This window comes from Salmo salar, chromosome 03 (assembly GCF_965601325.2).
Source record: "Salmo salar chromosome 03, fSalSal1, whole genome shotgun sequence".
Taxonomy (NCBI): Eukaryota; Metazoa; Chordata; class Actinopteri; order Salmoniformes; family Salmonidae; genus Salmo; species Salmo salar.
The window spans coordinates 45,323,232-45,350,207 of NC_138293.1; the positions used below are offsets into that span (position 1 = coordinate 45,323,232).

The following is a 26,976-nucleotide window of genomic DNA, read 5'->3' on the forward strand; positions in this document are numbered from 1 at the left end:
GACGACCAGTTCTTTTAGCCTTTAGCCGTACTCTTATCCTACTCCTCCTCAGTTCCTCTGGTGATGTAGAGGTTAACCCAGGCCCTGCAGCCCCCAGCATCACTCCCATTCCCCAGGCGCTCTCATTTGTTGACTTCTGTAACAGTAAAAGCATTGGTTTCATGCATGTTAACATTAGAAGCCTCCTCCCTAAGTTTGTTTTATTCACTGCTTTAGCACACTCCGCCAACCCGAATGTCCTAGCTGTGTCTGAATCCTGGCATAGGAAGGCCACCAAAAATCCTGAAATTTCCATCCCTAACTATAACATTTTCCGACAAGATAGAACTGCCAAAGGGGTCAGAGTTGCAATCTACTGCAGAGATAGCCTGCAGAGTTCTGTCATAGTATCCAGGTCTGTGCCCAAACAATTCGAGCTTCTACTTTTAAAAATCCACCTTTCCAGAAACAAGTCCCTCATAGACCCCCCTCATCCCCCAGCTGTGTCTTGGACATCATATGTGAATTGATTGCCTCTCATCTATCTTCAGAGTTCGTACTGTTAGGTGACCTAAACTGGGACATGCTTAACACCCCAGCCGTCCTACAATCTAAGCTAGATGCCCTCAATCTCACACAAATCATCAAGGAACCTACCAGATACAACCCTAAATCCATGGGCACCCTCCCTGCTGCCTACTGCACTGAGAATAGGAAACACTGTCACCACCGATATATCCCAACTACAACATTTTCTGTCAAGATAGACCTGCCAAAGGGGGAGGAGTTGCAATCTACTCTAGAGATAGCCTGCAAAGTTCTGTCATACTTTCCAGGTCTATGCCCAACAGCTTAAAAATTAATCTCTCCAGAAATAAATCTCTCACTGTTGCCGCCTGTTATAGACCCCCCTCAGCTTCCGGCTGTGCCCTGGGCACCATATGTGAAATGATTGCCCCTCATCTATCTTCAGAGTATATTCTGTTAGGTGACCTAAACTGGGATATGCCGGCATTCCTACAATCTAAGCTAGATGCCCTCAATCTCACACAAATTATCAAGGAACCCAACAGGTACAACCCTAAATCCGTAAACATGGGCACCCTCATAGATATTATCCTGACCAACTTGCCCTCCAAATACACCTCTGCTGTTTTCAAACAGGATCTCAGTGATCACTGCCTCATTGCCTGCATCTGCTATGGGTCCGCGGTCAAACGACCACCCTCATCACTGTCAAACGCTCCCTAAAACACTTCTGCGAGCAGGCCTTTCTAATCGACCTGGCCCGGGTATCCTGGAAGAATATTGACCTCATCCCGTCAGTCGAGGATGCCTGGTCGTTCTTTAAAAGTAATTTCCTCACCATCTTAAATAAGCATGCCCCTTTGAAAAAATGTAGAACTAAGAACAGATATAGCCCTTGGTTCACTCCAGATCTGACTGACCTCGACCAGCACAATGACATCCTGTGGCGGACTGCACTAGCATTGAATAGTCCCCGCAATATGCAACTTTTCAGGGAAGTCAAGAACCAATACTCAATCAGTCAGGAAAGCAAAGACTAGCTTTGTCAAACAGAAATTTGCATCCTGTAGCTCTAACTCTAAAATGTTTTGGGACACTGTAAAGTCCATGGAGAATAAGAGCACATCCTCCCAGCTGCCCACTGCACTGAGGCTAGGTAACACTGTCACCACCGTTAAATCCATGATAATTGAGAAGTTCAATAAGCATTTCTCTACAGCTGGCCATGCTTTCCTCCTGGCTACCCCAACCCCGGCCAACAGCTCTGCACCCCCCGTGGCTACTTGTCCAAGCCTCCACAGCTTCTCCTTCACCCAAATCCAGATAACAGATGTTCTGAAAGAGCTGCAAAACCTGGACCCGTACAAATCAGCTGGGCTAGACAATCTGGACACTCTCTTTCTAAAATTATCTTCCGCCATTGTTGCAACCCCTATTACCAGTCTGTTCAACCTCTCTTTCGTATTGTCCGAGATCCCTAAAGATTGGAAAGCTGCCGCAGTCATCCCCCTCTTCAAAGGGGGTGACACTCTAGACCCAAACTGTTATAGACCTATATCCATCCTGCCCTGACTTTCTAGTCTTCGAAAGCCAAGTTAATAAACAGATCACTGACCATTTCAAAACCCACCGTACCTTCTCCGCTGTGCAATCGGTTTTCTCAAATGACTGCCTGGCCTGGTTCACCAACTACTTCTCCGACAGAGTTCAGTGTGTCAAATCGGAGGGCCTGTTGTCCGGACCTCTGGCAGTCTCTATGGGGATACCTCAGGATTCAATTCTCAGGTCGAGTCTTTTCTCTGTATATATCAACGATGTCGCTCATGCTGCAGGTGATTCCATGATCCACCTCTACGCAGATGACACCATTCTGTATACATCTGGCCCTTCTTTGGACACTGTGTTAACAAACCTCCAAACGAGCTTCAACGCCATACAACACTCCTTCCGTGGCCTCCGACTGCTTTTAAATGCTAGTAAAACTATGTGCATGTTCTTCAACTGATTGCTACCCGCACCCTCCCGCCCGACTAGCATCACTTGTCTGGACGGTTCTGACCTAGAATATGTGGACAACTACAAATACCTAGGTGTTTAGTTAGACTGTAAACTCTCCTTCCAGACTCACATGAAAAAACTCCAATCCAAAATTAAATCTAGAATCGGCTTCCTATTTCACAACTAAGCCTCCTTCACTCATGCCGCCAAACATACCCTCGTAAAACTGACTATCCTACCGATCCTTGACGATGTAATTTACAAAATAGCCTCCAACACTCTACTCAGCAAACTGAATGTAGTCTATCACAGTGCCATCTGTTTTATCACCAAAGCCCCTTATACTACCCATCACTACGACCTGTATGCTCTCGTTGGCTGGCCCTCACTACATATCCGTCGCCAAACCCACTGGCTCCAGGTCATCTATAAGTCTTTGCTTGGTAAAGCCTCGCTTTATCTCAGCTCACTGGTCACCAAAGCAACACCCGTAGCACTCGCTCCAGCAGGTATATGGTGTTCAACCTTCCCAAGTTCTCTCACGCACCCCGCTCCTCCGCTCTCTCCACTGGCTTCCAGTTGAAGCTCGCATCCGCTACAAGACCATGGTGATTGCCTACGGAGCTGTGAAGGGAACGGCACCTCCATACCTTCAGGCTCTGATCAGGCCCTACACCCAAACAAGGGCACTGCGTTCATCCACCTCTGGCCTGCTGGCCCCCCTACCTCTGAGGAAGCACAGTTCCCGCTCAGCCCAGTCAAAACTGTTCGCTGCTCTGGCACCCCAATGGTGGAACAAGCTCCCTCACGACGCCAGGACAGCGGAGTCAGTCACCACCTTCCGGAGACACCTGAAACCCCACCTCTTTAAGGAATACCTAGGATAGGATAAAGTAATCCTTCTAACCCCCCCCCCCCCCCCTAAAAGATTTAGATGCACTATTGTAAAGTGGTTGTTCCACTGGATATCATAAGGTGAATGCACCAATTTGTAAGTCGCTCTGGATAAGAGCGTCTGCTAAATGACTTAAATGTAAATGTATATTTCACTGGTCATCCCCAAAGCCAACACTTCCTTTGGCCGTCTTTCCTTCCAGTTTACTGCTGCCAATGACTGGAACGAATTGCAAAAATCTCTGAAGCTGGAGTCTTATATCTCCCTTCCTAACTTTAAACATCAGCTATGTGAGCAACTTACCGATCACTGTACCTGTACACAGCCAATCTGTAAATAGCACACCCGACTACCTCGTCCCCATATTATTTCTTGCCCTCTTGCTCTTTTGCACCCCAGTATCTCTACCTGCACATTCATCATCTGCACATCTACCACTCCAGTATTAGTTCTAAATTGTAATTATTTTAGCCTCTAGGACCTATTTATTGCCTACCTCCCTACTCTTCTACATTTGTACACACTGTACATAGATTTTTCGATTTTTCTTTTCTTTTGTGTTATTGACTGTACCTTTGTTTGTGTGTAACTCTGTGTTGTTGTTTTTGCCGCACTTGTCGCAGTTGTAAATGAGAACTTGTTCTCAACTGGCATACCTGGTTAAATAAAGGTGAAATAAATACATAAAATGAACTGTTTCGCTGCTAGAAAAGGCTCCACGGATAGCCAGGTGTAGCAGTGGTAAAATGTTGGGAATGCTGTTGGGACTCTGCTGTTGGGACAGCTTAATGTAGGCCCTAACAGTATGTGGGCATCATTTGTCACCGTTATAGTGCAATTAATGTATTCTTTAGTGTTGTGTTGTGTAGTGGGCTTGCTGGCATGCAGCTATACCTGCTAAAATCCCTGACTGTGTATGACCTGCCTTTCTCCGGAAGCTCCAGAGAGTTAAACATTGTAATTAGTCATCGACAGCTATTTACAGTCTAGAAAGTGGATGTGTCCCAGAAAAGTAGTGGCGTTCCAAGTGGCATCCTATTCATTATATAATGGGCTCTGGTCGAAAGTAGTGCGCTAAATAGGGAATAGGGTGCGATTTTGGAAGCGGGCACTGTTTCATGTGTACAAATACAGTGAAATACCTATCTGTGAAACAGTGAAATGCCTTTCTGTGATGTCTCTATTTACAGTCTAGAAAGTGGATGTGTCCCAGAAAAGTAGTGGCGTTCCAAGTGGCATCCTATTCATTATATAATGGGCTCTGGTCGAAAGTAGTGCGCTAAATAGGGAATAGGGTGCGATTTTGGAAGCGGGCACTGTTTCATGTGTACAAATACAGTGAAATACCTATCTGTGATACAGTGAAATGCCTTTCTGTGATGTCTCTCTGTACAGAGGAGACAGGAGGCTGACGGGCCTGATCTTAAGGATCAGAAAGTAAGGGTGAAAGGTCATTGGATCTGGAGGCAGCTGTTAAATCATTATCACACGCAGACACTCACACACAATCTCTCGATTTAGTCACATACCCTGGCTGCATTGGGTTAAGGTCCCCTCAGATGGCCTCCCTCCACAACAACCCATCTCTCGCTATCTCTCTCTCCCACCAACTATCTCCTGCTGCATGGTACAAATCATTCCCTAAGTTCTAGACCTCAGCTGAGTCTGGTAATGAATGGTGTGGCTGTTGAACAAGTTGAGGAGACTAAATTACTTGGCGTTACCTTAGATTGTAAACTGTCATGGTCAAAACATAGATTCAATGGTTGTAAAGATGGGGAGAGGTCTGTCCGTACTAAGAAGATGCTCTGCTTTTTGGACACCACACCCCACAAAGCAAGTTCTGCAGGCTCTAGTTTTGTCTAATCTTGATTATTGTCCAGTCGTATGGTCGAGTGCTGCAAGGAAAGACCTAGTTAAGCTGCAGCTGGCACAGAACAAAGCAGCATGCTCTTCAGTGTAATCAGAGGTCTGATATAAATACTATGGATGCCAGTCTCTCTTGGCTAAGAGTTGAGGAAACTGACTGCATCACTTATTCTTTTTATAAGAAACATTAATGTGTTGAAAATCTCAAATTGTTTGCATAGTCAACTTACACACAGCTCTGACACACACTCTTACCCCAACAGACATGCCACCAGGGGTCTTTTCACAGTCCCCAAATCAAGAAAAAAAATCAAGAAAGCGTACAGTATTATATAGAACCATTTTTGAATGGAACTCTGTTCCATCTCATATTGCTCAAATAAACAGCAAACCTGGTTTAAAAAAACAGATAAAGCAACACCTCACGGTACAACGCCTCTCCCCTATTTGACCCAGATAGGTTGTGTGTATGTATTGGTATGTAGGCTACGTAGGCCTTTAAAATGTTTTTATATAGTTCTGTCCTTGTGCTGTTCTTGTCTATTAATGTTCTGTATTATGTCATGTTTCTTACTCTGACTAATGCCTGTAACATGACCCAGGTTATAACTCAACTAGAGTGTATACCAATAGTGTTGGATCTGTGACGTCCACTTATATTGATCATATCTTCACTAATGATGCAGGCTTTGCTCCAAAATAGAATCAGTTTCCATTGGCTGTAGTGGCCATGACATTGTGGCAATAACAAGGAAATATGAGATCATCCAAAACATTTTCTCAGGACTCTTTTGTTGAACATGTAAAACATCTATGTTGGTCTGATGCGTAAAAAGGAGGATAATCCAGAATCTAGTATTTGTAAAATTATTATTTCCAATTGTTGGCAAAGATGCACCTGTTAAGAAACTAACTGTGAGAACTGAAAAATGGTATGGTTCAAAGAAATTATGCAAAAAAACAGTGGAAAACAAGTCAGGCTGCTCAGCTGACTGGTTGACATACAACATGTCTCAAGTGACAGTGACTAAACTAATATATGTATTTTATATTACCAAAACAAGATAAATGACTTTGGAACACCTTAAATGATATTATGGGCAGAAAACCCAATTCATCTCCATCGTTCATGATGGGCCATTTATAACAAAACCTTTTGATATAGCCAATCATTTCAATGACTATTTCACTGGAAGTGGACAAACTGAGAAGTGAAATGACAACATTGAACAGTGAACCATCATATTTGTGTATTGAAGATTTAATAATGGAAGAGAACGATTGCTGTTTTTAATTTGGTCAAGTTTGTGTGGAAGAGGTGGGGAAATTATTTTGATCCACTAGTAATGATAAGCCACCAGGTATAGACAACCTAGATGGGAAACTATTGAGAATGGTAGCAGACTGATTGTATACTACAGTAAATACTACAGTAAAGTCTGCAGAAACACTACAGTGAATACTAGTATTTATACCATAGTATATTATAGCATTTTTTTATGTGGGGTTCTATATACAGTATATATTTTCCATTGCAGTTGGACCATGTTGGGTTGTACATTCAGTTGGGTCTGTGTGAAATGTTGTAGCGCGGTGTGGGGAAGCCTAAACAGTGGTGCACCATAAGCTATTCAGACCTGGGTGGGTTCAAATAATATTTGAAATCTATCAAATACTTTGAGTGTTTGTTCTAGCCTACCTGGAGTGCCAGATGGGCAGGGTTTTCACCTTTTCAACTTTTCTATTAGTGCCATTGTACCAGGCAAGCTCAATCAAGCACAGATATAGTATTTAAAAATATTTCAAATAGTATTTGAACCGAGGTCTGATGATTTACTGTGTTCCTCCTCACTGATATTGAACATTTTCCATTGAGGCTTTGACTGCTGCCGTTCATTTTTGTATTTTAATGGGAATTACTCAAGTCTGATGATTCACAGAGAGATCAAGCCACATAATTAAAGAATGTGGAAGAAAATACTCAGAGGTCTCTGAAGAATGAGCTCAGAGAGAGAGAGAGAGAAAGAGAAGAGAGTAAAATAGAGAAAGGAAGATAGCGAGGGAGTAAGAGAAAGGGGGAGAGGCAGAGAGAGAGAGAGGTAGAGAGAGCAGGATTGTTTTGGAGAGCTGGTAAAAAATGAGGTCATGGGAAGTGAAAGGATTGAGGGTTAGCAGGAGTCCTGTAGCCTGGGCTCCTCCCCTCCTTTTATGAGACGGCCTTTAGCAGCAGAGCCCATAGAATTAGAATGAGTAGAACAGGGGCAGAAGCTCTGACCATGGCAATTGTGGCTGGTGAATGGGGATGTCCGTTCTACTTTATTCTAATTCTATGGCAGAATCTTCTCTCTCAAGCTGCACCTGTCCCTCTCTGGGCTGCTCTCAGCAGGAAGGGCCAGGGCCTCCTGCCACAGGTCCTGGCACTGTTTAAAATGCTTAATCCCCATGGCAACGCTATAGCTACCTGCAGAAGTTTCAGTCGTATTAAGCGGTGGCTCGGATCCACTGAGTGGTGGAACCAGTAAGAGCTCTTTTCAGTGGAGGAGACTGAGACTTTAAACTGTAGCTCTGACTGTCAGTCATACTAGAATCAAGTGTCTTCTTATCTTATCCCTGCTACCTAACATAAAACCCATCCATGGGAATTCAGCTTCTCTCTCAGGTTGGATTCAGAGAATTCCCACGGAGCGGTATACAGGAAGAAAAGCTCCCTCTCGTTACTCATCATAACCAAGTTATGTGTGTAGTCGTGTGTGTGAGCGTGTGTGTGCCCTGAGGCCAGTTTGAGCAGAGTATGTTGTGTTAATTAGAGGAAGTGGAGGAAGGGTGGTGAACGTGGTAGAGCAGAGCTGTGTATCATTACATCCTCAGGTCAAACACACACACACACACACACACAGGTCACATTCCTCTCTAGTGTCACATTTTAATCAACCTTAATGACCTCGTTATTGTCTCTAAGGCCTAGATTCAATCAGAACAAGCGTTAACCGGCGATAGCCGACACCCGCATAGCCGATGATTTGGCGTGTCGGAATTGTAACAGCGTTGGAGCTGTCAAATTGGTGAGTGACTGCTCTTGATCATTGTCATGAAAGCCACACCTGCCCCACTCGTGTTAGAAGTTCTCTCTCTCTCTCTCTCTCTCTCTCTCTGTCTGTCTTAAACTCAAACACACAGTTTTGTCAAGCTGGTTAAGGCTTGTAAGTACGTGAGTGTGTCATAAGTGTGGTGTGAGTCCAATATTGAGACAGCAGATGTAGAACAGAATAACAATACCTTGTGAACACTATAATACCTGTGCTCAAGTTTCTCAGAGTTTCTCTTTTATCCTTAGACTTTCAATGAACCAATGTCTGTAGTGCGGTAGAACTAAGGGCTTGAAAGAATTGACTGCATCCTTTCATGTGGCTGGCTAAGGGATTGCCTATTGGTTGTTGTAAAATATGTGATCTGCATCTGTTACTATGGTGTTACTAAGAAGAAAGGCTATACGGTAGAGCTACAGTACCAGTCAAAAGTTTAAACACACCTACTCATTTCAGGGTTTTTCTTTATTTTTGCTATTTTCTACGTTGTAGAATAATACTGAAGACATCAAGATGAGGAAATACCACATATGAAATCATGTACTAACCAAAAAAGTGTTAAACAACTGAAAATATATATATTTTTTTTTTTACATTTTAGTCATTTAGCAGACGCTCTTATCCAGAGCGACTTACAGTAGAGTGCATACATTTTTACATACGGGCCCCCCGTGGGAATCGAACCCACAACCCTGGCGTTGCAAGCGCCATGCTCTACCAACTGAGCTACATTTGAGATTCTTCAAAGTAGCCACCCTTTGCCTTGATGATGGCTTTGCACACTCTTGGCATTCTCTAAACCAGCTTCATGAGGTAGTCACCAGGAATGCATTTCAATTAACAGGTCTCGTGTGGAGTACAGGTCTGCAAGGAAAATGTTAGTTGTGTAATATTCTCGACAACACAAGTGTAACAGTTGTGTCCGCAGTAGAGGGTGAGTTGGTGGTTAGAGAGGTGGAGAGGTGGTGCTGGGAAGGAAGGTTTAGTGGGGTGTTAGTGGGGCCGGGAAGGAAGGTTTTAGTGGGGTGTTAGTGGGGCCGGGAAGGAAGGTTTAGTGGGGTGTTAGTGGGGCCGGGAAGGAAGGTTTAGTGGGGTGTTAGTGGGGCCGGGAAGGAAGGTTTAGTGGGGTGTTAGTGGGGCCGGGAAGGAAGGTTTAGTGGGGTGTTAGTGAGGCCGGGAAGGAAGGTTTAGTGGGGTGTTAGTGGGGCCGCGAAGGAAGGTTTAGTGGGTTGTTAGTGGGGCCGGGAAGGAAGGTTTAGTGGGGTGTTAGTGGGGCCGGGAAGGAAGGTTTAGTGGGGTGTTAGTGGGGCCGGGAAGGAAGGTTTAGTGGGGTGTTAGTGGGGCCGGGAAGGAAGGTTTAGTGGGGTGTTAGTGGGGCCGGGAAGGAAGGTTTAGTGGGGTGTTAGTGGGGCCGGGAAGGAAGGTTTAGTGGGGTGTTAGTGAGGCCGGGAAGAGAGGTTTAGTGGGGTGTTAGTGGGGCCGGGAAGGAAGGTTTAGTGGGGTGTTAGTGGGGCCGGGAAGGAAGGTTTAGTGGGGCCGGGAAGGAAGGTTTAGTGGGTGTTAGTGGGGCCGGGAAGGAAGGTTTTAGTGGGGTGTTAGTGGGGCCGGGAAGGAAGGTTTAGTGGGGTGTTAGTGGGGCCGGGAAGGAAGGTTTAGTGGGGTGTTAGTGGGGCCGGGAAGGAAGGTTTAGTGGGGTGTTAGTGGGGCCGGGAAGGAAGGTTTAGTGGGGTGTTAGTGAGGCCGGGAAGGAAGGTTTAGTGGGGTGTTAGTGGGGCCGCGAAGGAAGGTTTAGTGGGTTGTTAGTGGGGCCGGGAAGGAAGGTTTAGTGGGGTGTTAGTGGGGCCGGGAAGGAAGGTTTAGTGGGGTGTTAGTAGGGCCGGGAAGGAAGGTTTAGTGGGGTGTTAGTGGGGCCGGGAAGGAAGGTTTAGTGGGGTGTTAGTGGGGCCGGGAAGGAAGGTTTAGTGGGGTGTTAGTGGGGCCCGGGAAGGAAGGTTTAGTGGGGTGTTAGTGGGGCCGGGAAGGAAGGTTTAGTGGGGTGTTAGTGAGGCCGGGAAGGGAGGTTTAGTGGGGTGTTAGTGGGGCCGGGAAGGAAGGTTTAGTGGGGTGTTAGTGGGGCCGGGAAGGAAGGTTTAGTGGGGCCGGGAAGGAAGGTTTAGTGGGGCCGGGAAGGAAGGTTTAGTGGGGTGTTAGTGGGGCCGGGAAGGAAGGTTTAGTGGGGTGTTAGTGGGGCTGGGAAGGAAAGTCTAGCAGAGGTCAAATGGACGTGTCGATGACGGCCTTCGTCAACTTGTAGGGCTCTCATGCCACCTTATTAGATGGAAAGAGTCAGTCATTGTGAAGGCTTGGAGCAGTGAGTTTTACACTAATATGTGGTTATGGTTAACCTTTGTTCAGTATTAGTAAGGTATAGACCTACATCAACTTGGTATATGCATGTTTTCATTTTATCCTTACATTATTTTCAGGTCATGGTTGGAATTGTTATTCTTTTAGACACTGTTTTTGGGTGTAATTGAAATTCAACGTGCTGTGTGTGTGTGTGTGTTCGTTTGTGAGTAATATGTGAGAGAGAGAGATAAAGAGAGAGATGGCCCAGGGTCTTGTACAGTGCTGTAGTCATGGCTATACCATGTGAAGGGAGAGCTGGTTGAAGGCTGGTTGAGGTTACAGAGGCCCTGAGGCGCCCTCCAGCTGTCTGCTGTCACACTGCACACGGTCTGGAAGACTGGTCACACAGTACTGCGGTTATCTGAGAGACTAGTCACACAGAGGGAGAAGGGAGAACTATTCTCTCATGGAATAAATGTCTCCACATGCCTAAACAATATCACAATCTACAGACTAGATCTGAAATTATTTTAAAGTTCACATGGCTTTTGGGGACGAGTTAAGAAAGAACCCTAATATGTTGCAGTGACGTTTTAGTCCACGTTAACCTGTCAACAGATTATGGTTATATGCATCGAGTTCCTTGTAGATACAAATGTTTGAGAGAGCCACGAGACATACAAAACGACCTGAACCTGCAATAGCTTCATGATATAATAAGCCATGTATCCCTGTGTTTATGTTTTGCAGTGAAGGAGGACTGTGGCTCTGAAGAGGAGGATGAGGAGGAAGGGGAAGAGGGGGAGGAGGAGGAGGATGGGGGTAAGGATGCCCTGGTAGAGGAGATGCTACATCAGGGGGATACAGCGGTCATCTACCCCGAAGCTCCAGAGGACGAGCAGAAGAGCATGCCTGAGAGAAAGGTCCCAGACGAGAATGGTACATCACTGCACCGTAAAACTCGTACCTTGTTTTTCTACTCATAATGACGCTATCTTCAGAGAGATAGCAGAGCTTTTCAGTGATTCGGCACATAAAACGTGGTCTTCAGTGTTTAATGTATTTTCTATCTATATATACAGGCACGCCAGACGCTCTTTCCCAGCTCCTGACCTGCCCGTACTGCTCGCGGGGCTACAAGCGCTGCACTGCCCTGAAGGAGCACATCAAGCTGCGCCACGAGAAGAGTGAGGACAACTTCAGCTGCTCCCAGTGCAGCTACACCTTCGCCTACCGCACACAGCTGGACCGTCATATGACCCAACACAAGACTCAACACAAGGAACCTGTACAGGTACCACAACCAACATGTTGGTTTGTGTGTGTGTGTGTGTGTGTGTGTGTGTGTGTGTGTGTGTGTGTGTGTGTGTGTGTGTGTGTGTGTGTGTGTGTGTGTGTGTGTGTGTGTGTGTGCGTGTGTGTGTGTGTGTGTGTGTGTGTGTGTGTGTGTGTGTGTGTGTGTGCGCGTGTGCCTGTCTCTGTGCCTGGTTCTTTCCTTGTCCCTGTGATTGGAGGATTCCCAGTTGGAGGATTCTGGCTTTCCTACATATTCCCTCCTGATTCCAGGGATCTCCAAATGGGATTTCTGGAAAACCTGTGTGTTTTGGGACAGTTACCAGACTTTTGCAACACTAATGCTGTCATTGCTTGAACTCACTCCCCCTCACAGACTGCCTGTCATTAATATACCATGAAGTGGGCAGTCCTCCCACTTGATATACAGTACCAGTCAAAAGTTTGGACACACCTATTCCAGGGCTTTTCTTTATTTTTACTATTTTCTACATTGTAGAATAATAGTGAAGACATCATAACTATGAAATAACACATGTGGAATCATGTAGTAACCAAGAAATGGTTAAACAAATAAAAATATATTTTATATTTTATATTCTTTAAAGTAGCCACTCTTGGCATTCTCTCAACCAGCTTCATGGGGTAGTCACCTGGACTGCATTTCAATTAACAGGTGTGTTAAAAGTGAATTTGGGGAATTTCTTTCCTTCTTAATGCGTTTGAGCATTAAGGTAGGGGGGTATACAGAAGATAGCCCTATTTGGTAAAATACCAAGTCAATATTATGGCAAGAACAGCTCTAATATGTAGAGAGACACGACACTGCATCATTATTTTAGGACATAAAGGTCAGTCAATCCGGAAAATTTCAAGAACTTTTCAAGTTTCTTCAAGTGCAGTCGCAAAAACCATCAAGTTCTATGATGAAACTGGCTCTCATGAGGACCGCCACAGGAAAGGAAGACCCAAAGTTACCTCTGCTGCAGAGGATAAGTTCATTAGAGTTAACAGCCTCAGAAATTGCAGCCCAAATAAATGCTTCACAGAGTTCAAGTAACAGACACATCTCAACATCAACTGTTCAGAGGAGACTGCGTGAATCCGGCCTTCATGGTCGAATTGTTGCAAAGAAACCACCACTAAAGGACACCAATAAGAAGAAGAAACTTGCTTGGGCCAAGAAACACAAGCAATAGACATTAGACTGGTGGAAATCTGTGCTTTGGTCTGATGAGTGCAAATTTGAGATTTTGGTTTCCAACCGCCGTGTCTTTTGTGAGAAGCAAGATAGGTGAACGGATGATTTCCGCATGTGTAGTTCCCAACGTGAAGCATGCAGAAGGAGGTGTGATGGTGTGGGGGTGCATTGTTGGTGACATTGCCTGTGATTTATTTAGAATTTAAGGCACACTTGACCAGCATGGCTACCACAGCATTCTGCAGCGATACGCCATCCCATCTGGTTTCGGCTTAGTGGGACTATCATTTGTTTTTCAACAGGACAGCGACACAACTCTCCTCCAGGCTGTGTAAGGGCTATTTGACCAAGAAGGAGAGTGATGGAGTGCTGCATCAGATGACCTGGCCTCCACAATCACCCGACCTCAACTCAATTGAGGTGGTTAGGGATGAGTTGGACCGCAGAGGGAAGGAAAAGCAGCCAACAAGTGCTCAGCATATGTGGGAACTCCTTCAAGACTGTTGGAAAAGCATTCCATGTGTAGCTGGTTGAGAGAATGCCAAGAGTCTGTAAAGCTGTCATCAAGGCAAAGGGTGGCTACTTTGAAGAATCTAAAATCTAAAATGTATTTTGATTTGTATGACACTTTTTTGGTTACTACATGATTCCATTTGTGTTATTTCATAGTTTTGATGTCTTCACTATTATTCTACAATGTAGAAAATAGTAAAAATAAAGAAAAATCCTTGAATGGGTAGGTGTGTCCTTTTGACTGATACTGTATATTATAAAAATTCCTGGATGTTTATCTGCTCCTGTTGAATAAATGAACTTTATGGATTTCTGTTTTGCATTACGATTCATAATTCTGTCTTAACTCAACGCTGTTTTTATCACTGTCTGCTGACACATATGCAAACTAAATCTGCGTCTCAAATAGAACCCTATTCCCTATATAGTGCGTTATTTTTTCTGGTCAGAAATGTGCATTTGGGTGCCATTTGGGATGAACACAACATTTTAGCTGACCTGTTAAATGTTTAAACCCGTATTTGAATTGTACTGTACAGAACTCTCCCTTTATTCTTTGACAGAGCAATTTGAACAATGCTGTCTTTATCCAGAGTGACAGCATACAGTTTCATACTATTTAGTACTGGTCCCCCATGGGAATCTAACCCACAACCCTGGCATCGCAAGCACCATGCCCTACCAACTGAGCCACGCAGGATTACTATTACTGTTGACTAGGAATGCATTACACGCCCTTCAGACAGCAACATGAGGATGCGCTGACTTTAGACAGAGTACTGTTGTGACATTCTAGGACATAATATATTCACCCAGACCAAAACATCCCCATGAACAACTCACACATTAACTACACTGTACACATTGACTGAAGAGACTTCTCACCATGCACAACAAACACATTGTCTGTGTCCCAAATGGCATGCTATTCCCTATATACCGCACTACTTTGCACTACTTTTGACCAGAGCCCAATGGACCCTGGTCAAAAGTAGTGTACTACATAGGGATAGGGAGCCATTTGGGACGCAAGAATAAACTATGCTGTACCCGTTGACTGGAGAGTGTCCTCACTCACCCCTGTCTGTCCTTCTGTCTGTCTGCTAGCGCCACGTGCCCCAAACCACGACAACAACAGGGGGGAATAGGAAGTTCATGTGTACAGAGTGTTCCAAGGCTTTTAAATACAAGCACCACCTGAAGGAGCACCTGCGTATTCACAGCGGTGAGTAATACTGGCAACACCGTGGCAACGCACACATGGGATGACTCACATGGTTAAGTCCCAAATGCTATCCTATTCTCTAATATAGGGCACTAATTTTGACCAGAGCCCTATTGGCCATTTGGGACACTCTCCTGGTCAAAGGTAGTGCACTATAGGCTATAGGGAAGAGGGTGTCATTTGGGACAGAACCCTAGTGACTCACCAATATATTCACAGCACTGTTGGTCCAGATGTATCTAACTAACCATTTCCTTTGATATGTTTATAATATGCAGTTCTTTAATTTCTGATTCTTGATTATGATAATTATTGAATCTGTGGTTCTGGCCAATGTGTCATAATTCTGTTGCTGTTGGCTTCAGGGACATGACTCCATTACCTCAGCCTGTTTGTTAATAATAGGTTCATCTGCATCCCAAATGGCACCCTGCTCCCCAGGTAGTGCACTACTTCTGATCAGGGCCCATAGCTGTCAAACATAGTGCACTATATAGGGAATAGGGTGCCATCACCAGGGCCCATAGGTGTCAAACATAGTGCACTATATAGGGAATAGGGTGCCATTTGGGACAGAAACCTTATGTTTTCAGATGTTTCCTGGAAGTAGCTTTATTTGATTACTCTATTCTTCTTATTTTACAAATTTCTCTCAGGAGAGAAGCCATACGAGTGCCCCAACTGTAAGAAGCGGTTTTCTCACTCGGGGTCCTACAGCTCCCACATCAGCAGTAAGAAGTGTGTTGGCATGGTGCCTGTCAACGGTACCCCCCGACCAGTCATGAAGGCCTCCCAGACCCCCACCACCCAGAACCAGCTTTCCAGCACTGCCCCCGTAGCCCCTACCCGACTGCTCCTCAGGGGGGAGAAGACAGATGGCAAGCCCCTTCAGGAGCAGCTCCCCGTCAACCAGATCAAATCAGAGCCGGTGGAATATGAGTACAAGCCGGTGGCGGTGGGGCCTAACGGGGCAGCAGGGACTAACGGGACAGTGTTTACCGGTGGCGTGGCAGTACCCCAAGGCACGGCGCTGCCACAGGGCATGGTCCAAGCGGTGGTACTGCCCACCGTTGGTTTGATGTCTCCTATCAGTATTAATCTCAGCGACCTGCAGAACGTACTCAAGGTTTGATTTGTATTTGTTTGGCAATTTAAAAACAGAATTCAACCATGCATTTAAAAATAAATAAAAAATTAATACAAAAAGGTTTAAAGGGCCCCTTGCGGTCAGAAATTGCCAAATCTAGCTATTGTATGGTGCCCCTTGATGTTGTGGGCATTTGTTAACCTTGCTGTTGGTGTGTCTATCATCCCAGTGATTTTTACACATTTTAACAATAAGCTTTAGTACCACTACTCATCAAGGATAGCACAAAAAAAGGTTACTTATTTCCATTGTGGTCCTCTTATTTCCAAGGTGGCCATGGATGGGAACGTGTTTCGCCAGGTGCTGGGGACGGCCAACGGGCTGGTGACGTCCAAGCAGGGGGTGGTGGGGCAGGCTGGGCAGCAGGTCATCTCAGCCATCAGCCTCCCTGGCTTCGTGGACCAGGACGGAACCACCAAGATCATTATTAACTACACCCTGGAGCCCAGCTTGGCCCAACAGCCCAGCGCACCTCAGCTCCTCAAGAAGGAACCTCCCCCTGCCCCCACCACCACAAACCCAGAGCCAGCCTCCAAAGTAACAGAGAAACTCACCCAGGACCTCAGCATCGTCAAGACCGAGCAGCCCGACTCTGAGTCTGAGAAGGAGATGGAGACAGAGGAGGCTCAGACCGAGGCAGAGGCAGAGCAGAGTAAGGAGGGTGAGACACCAAAGGCCCAGACAGGCAAGACAACATGTCTGCTGTGTGATGACTGTCCTGGTGGTTTGGATGCACTACACATGCTCCAGCACTGTAAACCTACCAATGGGGAGGGGGGCAAAGGCAGCCCCCTGGACCCCTCTATCGCCGCCCTGCTGGCAGAAGCAGGGATAACACCAGGCCAGCCCCCTCTGAAGAACCTGCTCTCCCTCCTCAAGGCCTACTTTGCCTTAAACGCAGAGCCCACCGAGGAAGAGCTGACCAAGATCTCCGACAACGTCAGCTTGCCCGTGGACATAGTCAAGAAATGGTTTGAGAAGATGCAGTCCGGTCAGATTACTGTCGAGCCCCCTGGTTCCTCTTCCCCTCTACCTTCAACAGGTCCTAGCACAGAGACCCAGGCGGCCCAGGAGAAGAGCGGAGAGCAGACAGAGGAGCAACTCGCCTCGGCCCAAACCCAGGAGACATCATCTTCCCAACCTCCCAACAGTTCCCCTGCCTCCACCTCCGCCTCCCCCTTGGTCTCAGCCTCGGCTCCCTCACCACTAAACCTCTCCTCCAGCGGCCGGGTCATCGTAAAAACGGAGGAGGACTCGGAGGGCGAGTCTCAAGATCTTCCCCTGGACCTGTCCCTTCCCAAGCAGCCCCAATCAGAGCCCCAGGTCCCCCATGTCCCCCAGGAGCAACCCCTCAACCTCACCTGTTTGAAGAAGGAAACGCCCCATCCCCAGCTCCAGTCCCAGCTCCAACCCCAGCTCCAGGCCCAGCTCCAGGCCCAGCTCCCAGGGTTCCAAACTCAGCTCCAGGCTCAGGGAACCACCAACACCATCTACGTCACTTCCCCCCCCCAGATGGCCACCTCCAGCCCGGTTAACATCATGACCACCCAGCTAGTAGCCATCACCAACCAGGGCAGTGGCGTGCCCTGTCTCAGGGCCATCTCCACTGGCACCACCAAACGGACTATCCTTATCCCCCAGCTTACCTACACATACACCACTAAAGCAGGCAGCAACGCCACTGGGGCCGACGGAGCCCAGAAGACCGTCATACTGAATGGCTGCCAGGTTGGTTTGTGAACAAGCTATTCAGAATGTTTGAAATGTGTGAGATGAGACAATAGAAAGATATAAAGTAGATGGGACACAGAGATGGTTATTCATTACTATTAAGGGAAAATCAATCAGTGAAGGAGAGGGATACCACACACACACACACACACTGTACAGACACCAACAGACGAGAGTGTTATGTCTAACAGCACACATTGATTCAGTTGAAGAGCAGAGCAGAAGAACACAGTGGAAGGAATGCACTGTGAGTTTCCCTTAGTTTCCTGCAGCTTTACTGACTAGGCTGAATAACCCAGCACCAAGAAGTAAGACTGCGTCTCAATTGGTACCCTATTCCCTATATAGTGTAGAACCTTTGGCCAGGGCCCATAGAGCTCTGGTCAAAAGTAGTGCACTATATAGGGAATAGGGTGCAATTTGGAACACATTCCCTCTGCCTGTGGAAAAATGAAAGCAGTCCTGGCTGAATGGTTTGGGCTCCCTCCAGGCTTCCCGGAGCTGGATGATGTATGTACCAGGTGAAGTTACCTAATACTCTGCGTGCATGACAGCAGACAGAATTATCTGCCGCAGCCTGGAGTTGAGTTGGATTCTTCCTGTAGGAGTCAGGGGATGGTGTGTGTGTGTGTGTGTGTGTGTGTGTGTGTGTGTGTGTGTGTGTGTGTGTGTGTGTGTGTGTGTGTGTGTGTGTGTGTGTGTGTGTGTGTGTGTGTGTGTGTGTGTGTGTGTGTGTGTGTGTGTGTGTGTGAGAAGAAAGACTAGCAGAATGAATCCTTGCATGTTTATACATGTGAGCAGCTCACAGCGCAGTGTCTGTCTGAAAACCCACGTCTGTCAGTGTCTGTCTGAAAACCCACGTCTGTCAGTGTCTGGCAGAGAGATCTCTCTAAGTACTCCTGCTGGCTCACTAGAACTGACACAAAGGCCTTTGACAGTGGAAACACTGTGTTCCACATACTCCTGCTTTTATGGTCTAGTCTCGCATGATTATACAGTAATAGCAATGTCACATTAGAACAGATTTCAAATTTTTCATTATAATTATTTAGCTTTTTAAGCACTGGGAAAATGTTTATGTAATGAAAAGCATACTAAGTGAAATACTTAATAATAATGATAAATGATTAAAGCATGTCTCTTTTACTTTGAGGAGGAGGAGAAGGCTGACACCAGTTCAGAGAGTGTGTCGGCGGTAGAGGAGCAGAACGACTCGGACTCAGCCCCTCCACAGAAGAAGATGCGTCGGCTGGAGAGTGGCATGTATGCCTGTGACCTATGTGACAAGATCTTCCAGAAGAGCAGCTCCCTGCTCAGGCATAAATACGAACACACAGGTAAATCATATGCCCGGCGGTTGCGGGTCCATTGGGTCAGGGGCCATATAAAGCATCTCAGAGTAGGATTGTGGATTTAGGATCAGCTTTGCCTTTTAGATCACGATGAATAAGATTATACAGACAGGTGGGAACCTGATCTTAGATCAGCACTCCTACTCTGATAATTCTTTACTTTTTAATGAGTGCTGCCCGGCCTATGTCATTCCTTCTCGTCTGTGCTATGAGACATTACTTCACTTCTTGCATGATATGAAGAATGTGGATAGCATTGACAGGCATTTAAAAGACCAAGGTCTTTACTTTACCTGTTACTTTCATATGCTAAACCAATGGTTCTTCCCTGAAGCTGGTATTTTACATTTTTGTGTCTTTTACTTTTGGTTTTGTACACCAGCTTCAAACAGCTGAAAATACAATATTTTTCGTTATGGAAAATATATTTCACAGCGGTTTAGATGGTACAGATTCTACCCAATAACTGCTTGTTTTGTCACATTAACTGAAATTAGGCAAACTATTTGAATTTTTGCAACCAGGAAATGGAGGAGCGATTTTTCTGCATAGTGCATCTTTAAACCACCTAATGTCCTCCTAAAACACACATGAATTATTTCCTGTGAGATGCATGCGTAACCACTGGCTCCAGCACTTTGATTCGATTTGGATTTGCCATTAAAGGCTCTGAGTGCATCCCAAATGGCACACATGTAGTGCAAATGTAGTGCACTACTTTTGACCAGGACCCACAGGAGAATAGGGTGCCATTTGGGACACAAAGTCTGTTTACAATTAGCCATGCTCTATTCTATTCTGAGAGGGCAGGTGGGTGTTGGTCTGGTCCAGCCATGACTACACTACTCTCAGACCACACATAGCCCGTGGCATTGTGAAGCCTGGGCCTGCTTCCCAAATGGCCCCATATCCCCTATACAGTGCACAACTTTTGACCTGGGTCCATATAGGAAATAGGGTGCCATTTGGGAAGCAATCCTGGCCTGGCGTAGGACAGGCAGGCAGTGTCCAAATTACTTCAGAAACAGGGGTGTTTAGCGGCCCCGTTGGATGGGCCCAGTTGAACCCTTTATAGTGCACTACTTTTACCAGGGCCCCTAGGGGACCGGTCAAGCAGAATATTTGAACATTTCAGCATTTGGCAGCTAGCTTGATCTCCATTCTCCCTAAGATGTTTGTTTATTTTACTGAAAAATATTCCTATGCAACAGACCTGCTGGAATCCTTTTGGGGGAATATTCTGAAGTGTTTTATGCTGAACAAAAATATAAACGCAACATGTAAAGTGTTGGTCCCATGTTTCATGAGCTGAAATAAAATATCCCAGAAATCTTCCATATGCACAAAAAGTGTATTTCTCTCCAATTTTGTGCACAAATTTGTTTACATCCCTCTTAGTGATCCATCCACCTGACAGGTGTGGCATACCAAGAAGCTGATTAAACGGAATGATCATTACACAGGTGCACCTTGTGCTTTAGACAATGAAAGGCCACTCTAAAATGTGCAGTTTTGTCACACAACACAATGCTACAGATGTCTCAAGTTTTGAGGGAGCGTGCAATTGGCATGCTGACTGCAGGAATGTCTACCAGAGCTGTTGACAGAGAATGTTATGTTAATTTCTCTACCATAAGCTGCCTCCAACGTCACTTTAGAGAATTTGGTAGTACGTCCAACCGGCCTCACAACCGCAGACAAGGTGTAACCACTCCAGACCAGGACTTCCACATCCGGCTTCTTCACCGGCGGGATCGTCTGAGACCAGCCACCCGGACAGCTGTTGAAATTGAGGAGTATTTCTGTCTCTAGTAAAGCCCTTTTGTGTTGAAAAACTCATTCTGATTGGCTGGGCCTGGCTCCCCAGTGGATAGGCCTATGCCCTCCCAAGCCCATGGCTGCGCCCCTGCCCAGTCATGTGAAATCCATAGATTAGGGCCTAATGAATTTATTGAAATTGACTGATTTTCTTATATGAACTGTCACTCAGTAAAATCATTGAAATTGTTGCATGTTGCCTTTATATTTTTGTTCAGTATATTTAATTGTGAGGGTTTGAGTTATGATACTATTTCCATAACAAATGCTGTTGGTTTCACAGTTTGTAAGTCTACAGGCAGGTGTAGTGTAATGTAGAGAGTGACTGACCTGATGTAATGGTAAAAGCAAGGTGCGCACACACGCACGCACGCAGACATACACACACACACACACAAACACACAGCAAATCAAGAATAATGGGTTACGGATTGATTTCTCACCCCCCAAAAATCGTTTTTATAGGGTTTGTGGTGTGTTTAATGGAGAAGTTGGTTGAGTTTGAAACTCTGTTTCTCTCTCCAACTTTTCCAACCCAAACTCAGTATGTGGCTGCGTGTCTTTCAGAGGGTTTTAAATAAAGTTTCTGTTGGACACTAAAGTAGTCTACTCTTCTCTCTTCTGTTTTCAGGAAAACGTCCACACGAGTGTGGCATCTGCAACAAAGCCTTCAAACACAAGCACCACTTGATAGAGCACACACGTCTGCACTCTGGAGAGAAGCCCTACCGGTGTGACAAGTGTGGCAAGTGTTTCTCCCACTCGGGCTCCTACTCCCAGCACATGAACCACCGATACTCATACTGCAAGAAGGAGCCCCAAGGAGATCATCAGGTGGGGCGTCGGCTCAGGATGACCCCCGAAATGAGCCCCCAAGCAGAGGAGCAGCAGTCAGACAGCCGACCCACCTCCCCTCCCTCCCAACTGGACTCAGACGAGAGGGAGAGTGAGGAGGAGCTGGAGGAAGAGGAAGGAGAGGAGGAAGGCATGGAAGCCATGAGCATGGACGACATACGAGTGGTGCAGGTGGGCGAGGATGATGAAGAGAGTGAGATCTACGAGGTGGAGGAGTTTGGAGAGGAGAGGCAAGAGGAGGAGGAAGAAGGGAGCAGAGAGGAGGAGGCACAGCAGGAAAAGAAGGAGGAAGGGAGGAGAGAGGAAGAGAAGTCTGTACAGCAGGAGCAGGTGTGTGAGGAAGATGAGGAAGGGAGAAGAGAGGAGGTGGAGGAAGAAGGGAAGAGAGAGGAGGAGGCACACCAGGAGGAGGGGGAGGAAGAGGAATGGAGGAGAGAGGAAGAGAGCAGAGAGGAGTCTGTACAGCAGGAGAAGGATGTGTATGAGGAAGAGGAGGAGGAGGAGATGGAGGTACAGGTGATGGGAGATGGGGAGGGGGAGGGGGAGGAAGGAGTGGCAGAGAAGGAAACTGTGGTAACAGAGAAAGGTAAGGAAACAGAGGACAAAGAACCGCATGTGGACAAGGAGAACATTACAGATACATTAGAAAATGGACAGAAAGAAACAGAGGAAAACAAGATGAACAGTGAATGAAAAATGTTGTGTTGATAATGTCAAATAGCAGGACAGGAAAATATTGTCTTGTTGTCAAAAGAAGAAACAAAACAAACATGGCTGCCATGTTGATGCTGTGTTGTCGGTCCACTACTGTGTTCAAACCCAGGTGTGCCTGAACTAGACAAAAAATAAGTGACTTTTATTTGTGGAAAAAAATCAGTGTTACTTAGACCTTGTTTATAGAAGTATTATACATTTTAAAAGAAGGAAGAAAAAAAACACCCATGGACATTTGTTACTGAGAGTGAGACATCCGATCCCAGGTCATTTCTGTTTGTCAGTGTTATTACTAATTTTGCAGCTCATGTTTTAACCTTTTAACCTGTACAGTTGAAGAAAGATTTCTATACCTTTTTATTGCCAAATGATGGTGTTTGCTAAAATCAGTATTTTATTGAGTTCTAAAAAAACAAAACATCTGCACTACAGTATTCCTGGTTTACCTATGGATAAAACATGCCTCATGATGTGTTGTTCACCCTTTAGTATGATTATGTACACACTAGCTATAGATCTTCTTTATGTTAGCTAACCTTCGCATAGCATTTTGTTTTAAGTTGGATTGTTAGCCTTAAGAAGAAAAGAGGCTTCTGGGGTATGGGTGGGAGGGGGTTAGCCTGAGTGCCAGTCTGTTTGTTCTATCATGTTAACTCCTTGTCACTCATTGTCTTGCCATGTTTGGCTTGTCAAGGACAGCAATGGAATTGGCAAAAGCACAAACAGATCTGGGAACGGGCTAGGGAGGGGTGAGAGGGTGTGGATGATGATGTGGCATCTGACGCCATAACCAAACTGTCCTATCAGGGAAGGTGTCACAACTTCAAATCCAGCATTCTTACCATGCTCCTCCTTGGTCGTGTCCCAATAATCTCTCCTTCCTGAAGTGTAAACTTGTTTAACTTCTCAGGGCTACGTGGGACGCTACCGTCCCACCTGCGGGACACACTATTCAACAGCCAGTGAAATAGCATGGCGCGAAATACAAAACAGCAAAACAGCAAAAATCTCATAATTTCATTTTCTCAAACAATCAACTATTTTACACCATTTTAAAGATAAGACTCTCGTTAATCTAACCACATTGTCCGATTTCAAAAAGGCTTTACGGCGAAAGCATAAAATTAGATTATGTTAGGACATAAACTTCACAAGAAAAACCACACAGCCATTTTCCAAGCAAGGACATGCATCACAAAAACCAAAAGTACAGCTAAAATATTCACTAACCTTTGATGATCTTCATCAGATGGCACTCAAAGGATTTCATGTTATACAATAAATGTATGTTTTGCTCGATAAAGTTCATATTTATATCCAAAAACAGCATTTTACATTGGCGCGTGATGTTCAGAAAATGTATTCCAACCAAAACTTCCAGTGAATATGCACATCAATTTACAAAAATACTCATCATAAACGTTGATAAAATTTACAACAGTTATTGAAAGAATTATAGATACACTACTCCTTGACGCAAACGCTTTGTCAGATTTCAAAATAACTTTACGGAGAAAGCACATTGTTCAATATTCTGAGTACATAGCTCAGCCATCGAAGCAAGCTATACAGCTACCCGCCAAGTTCTGGCATCAACAAGACTCTGAATTAGTATTACAAATATTCTCTTACCTTTGCTGATCTTCGTCAGAATGCACTCCGAGGACTCCTACTTCCACAAGAAATGTTTGTTTTGTTCGAAATACTCCATATTTATGTCTAAATACCTCAGTTTTGTTTGTGTGTTCAGATCACTATCCAAAGGCATATCGCGCGAGCGCAGTGCCAGAGACGAAAAGTCAAATAGTTCCATTACCGTTTGTAGAAACATGTCAAACATTGTTTACAATCAATCCTTAGGGTATTTTTAAGATAAAACGTCGATAATATTCCAACCGGACAATAGCGTATTCATTCAAGAAGAAAAAGAAGGAGGGGCGCGCTGTCGGGCTCGCGCATCACCAAGCCCTTTGTCCTCAGCGCTCCACTCATTGACTGAGCTACTATTCTCTGCCCAGTAACAGGAGAATGATGGAAAAACTTTCTGAAGGCTGTTGACAGCCAATGAAAGCCTTAGGAAGTGCAACGTGACCCCACAGACACTGTAGTTTCAATAGGGATTCAAAAGAAGAACTACAATTCTCAGATTTCCACACTTCCTGGTTGGATTTTTCCTCAGGTTTTTGCCTGCCATATGAGTTATGTTATACTCACAGATATCATTCAAACAGTTTTAGAAACTTCAGAGTGTTTTCTATCCAAATCTACTAATAATAAGCATATCTTAGTTTCTGGGCGTGCGTAGCAGGCAGTTTACTCTGGGCACGTCAGTCATCCAAGCTACTCAATACTGCCACCATCCATAAGAAGTTAAATAATATACAAAATAAATGAAATAAAATCAGTTTAGATACACAGCCTAGCTACACATAGTAACGTGATATGTGAATGCTTCCATACAGCTGTTACACCTGATAGCAATATTTTAACTAACCTTTTTTTGGCGATACTTTTATTGTTCTAGATTTGTAAGAAACTTGTCTCTCCGTGTCCAGTTGCAGGTGGAACTCCAAAAAACTGAGAATATACATTAAATCCCCTTTTTGCACAGAGTGAGGAGTTCCCTCGACATCTTAGCTGCAAGACATCTTGCATTTCCCAACATCTTTGCAGGAACTAGTCGTTTCTATGCCACGCTGCCATATGCAAATATTTGACTCTGGGCCCGAGTATTAGGCAGTTTACTCTGGGCACGCTTTTCATCCGAAAATGAAAATACAGCCCCCTATACCCTAAAAGGTTAATACTCCCCACAAATTGAAAAGCATTGGATTGGTGTAGGCATGGGCTAAACTAGAAGAAGTTTCCACAATATTTTGTATACCAGTCATTTCCTTTCAAATCCATGAAGGGAAGAGAACAAGTGCACACGTTTGGGGAAAGGTTTGATTATTGGGACATACGCCTTGTTTTTGGTTAGGTTAGTTGTTAATCAATGATCATCAGTGTTATAGGGTCATATGAAGCAGGAGGGGGGCAGTTCTGCATTGTACCCCACCCCAATGCCTCCAGCCTTATGCAAGACCAGTCCTGTGTGCTGTAAGTGCCATTGAACAGTGTTATTTTTACTTCACAGATGTAGCCAGTACATCTTTCAATCTGCGCAAGGCCCATATTGAATAATGTTTGTTTACTTGCTTGGACACATTTTTTGTTAAGTTGTGCTTCATCCCAAATGGCACCATTTTCCCTATTGGTGCACTATAGGGCTCTATATGTAGGGAAAAAGTGGCCATTTGGGATGCGGCCAATAGCATGAATAAGGAATCTTTCATGTGTGTGTGAACAAAAAGTGACAAAGAGAATAAGATGGAAAGGTTTTTACTGTATTTAAGGGGATTTTCCTGTGTTGGAGCGTCAGCCATTATTAGTTGAGTGCACTTGTTTTAAAAAATGGTGGCAAACTAACCCTCACTTCAGGTAACAAATGTTAGTGAATATGGTCCCTGTGTTTATGACGTGTTTCAGTTGATTTTACCTAACAGTGTTACTTAATTCTTTCAGTTTGGCTTTAGTACTTTTTTTATGTGTGCATTTTCAACAATGGCAGTATTAGAACCCTTTTCACTGATGAAAGTGTACCTATTTAGTTTTTAGAGGACTTTTTATATTTATGTGTCTTATTTTTATATTTCTTTATGGTTATTTATTACACACATTGTAGTGTACAATACTGTAGTTTGAATTGATACAATAATAATATATTTTAGTATGAAAAATGATTTGAAGGTCAATGAATCCAGAGCGGTCTGAAGTACAGCTCTAGGAGTCATGAAGTTTGTTTTTTAAAAAACAACCTGAAGTATTACGTTAACATGATGTCTGTTTAAGCTGAAAAAAAAGAACAAGAAAAGTCACAAATGAAGAGAGAAATGAAAAGTGTTCCATGTGCATCCGTCATCAGACTAGTTGTTAGACTGACTTGTCCTTAATTTGATATGAAGCTACTGAAAACTAACTGTGTGACTAAATGCATGAGTCCTCGCTGTTGTTATGAAGATATACGTAACTCCCTTTTTTTGTCAACATACTCTTTCTTTCAGTTGTGTGCCAATTTGTTACATTGTACTGTTATATGTCAGAGGCTACACTTTGTTTTATACATTTTCTGTTTAATTTCTGTTTTTATATGTTTTTTTTTATGACCCCACCATCACAATAAAATACAAGAAAGCATTTCTGAGATTGGGTGATCTTTATTTTTATGTAGCAATGTTTAATTCATCTGTAATATCATATACTTGCTCTTTAGTTCTTAGTGGGAGTCAGGAGACAATGGTTGATGTAGTGATTGATGCTTGTCATTAGTAGGGGCCCCACAACAATATTTTACATTAGGTATGGGGTTATTTTCTGCTTATGCATCCTTATTTCGACGCCAGAC

The 26,976-nt window shown here is 44.7% G+C and overlaps 1 protein-coding gene across 8 annotated transcripts in view; it reads left to right on the top strand.

Annotated features, from left to right (window-relative positions):
- Positions 1-26,768, top strand: part of LOC106600604 (zinc finger E-box-binding homeobox 1) — a 98,758-nt gene extending 71,990 nt beyond the window's left edge. For 6 of the 8 annotated variants that reach the window (XM_014192096.3, XM_045714869.2, XM_045714868.2 and 3 more), the window contains 7 exons: positions 11,434-11,622; positions 11,766-11,977; positions 14,798-14,915; positions 15,572-16,041; positions 16,333-17,790; positions 18,947-19,130; positions 21,595-26,768. In XM_014192096.3, coding sequence (XP_014047571.2) covers positions 11,434-11,622; positions 11,766-11,977; positions 14,798-14,915; positions 15,572-16,041; positions 16,333-17,790; positions 18,947-19,130; positions 21,595-22,511 — 3,548 coding nt within the window. In that variant the 3' untranslated portion in view covers positions 22,512-26,768. The remainder of the gene's footprint in view (positions 1-11,433; positions 11,623-11,765; positions 11,978-14,797; positions 14,916-15,571; positions 16,042-16,332; positions 17,791-18,946; positions 19,131-21,594) is intronic. The other 2 variants (XM_045714866.2, XM_045714872.2) reach the window with 1 other exon arrangement.
- The last annotated feature ends 208 nt before the right edge of the window (positions 26,769-26,976 follow it).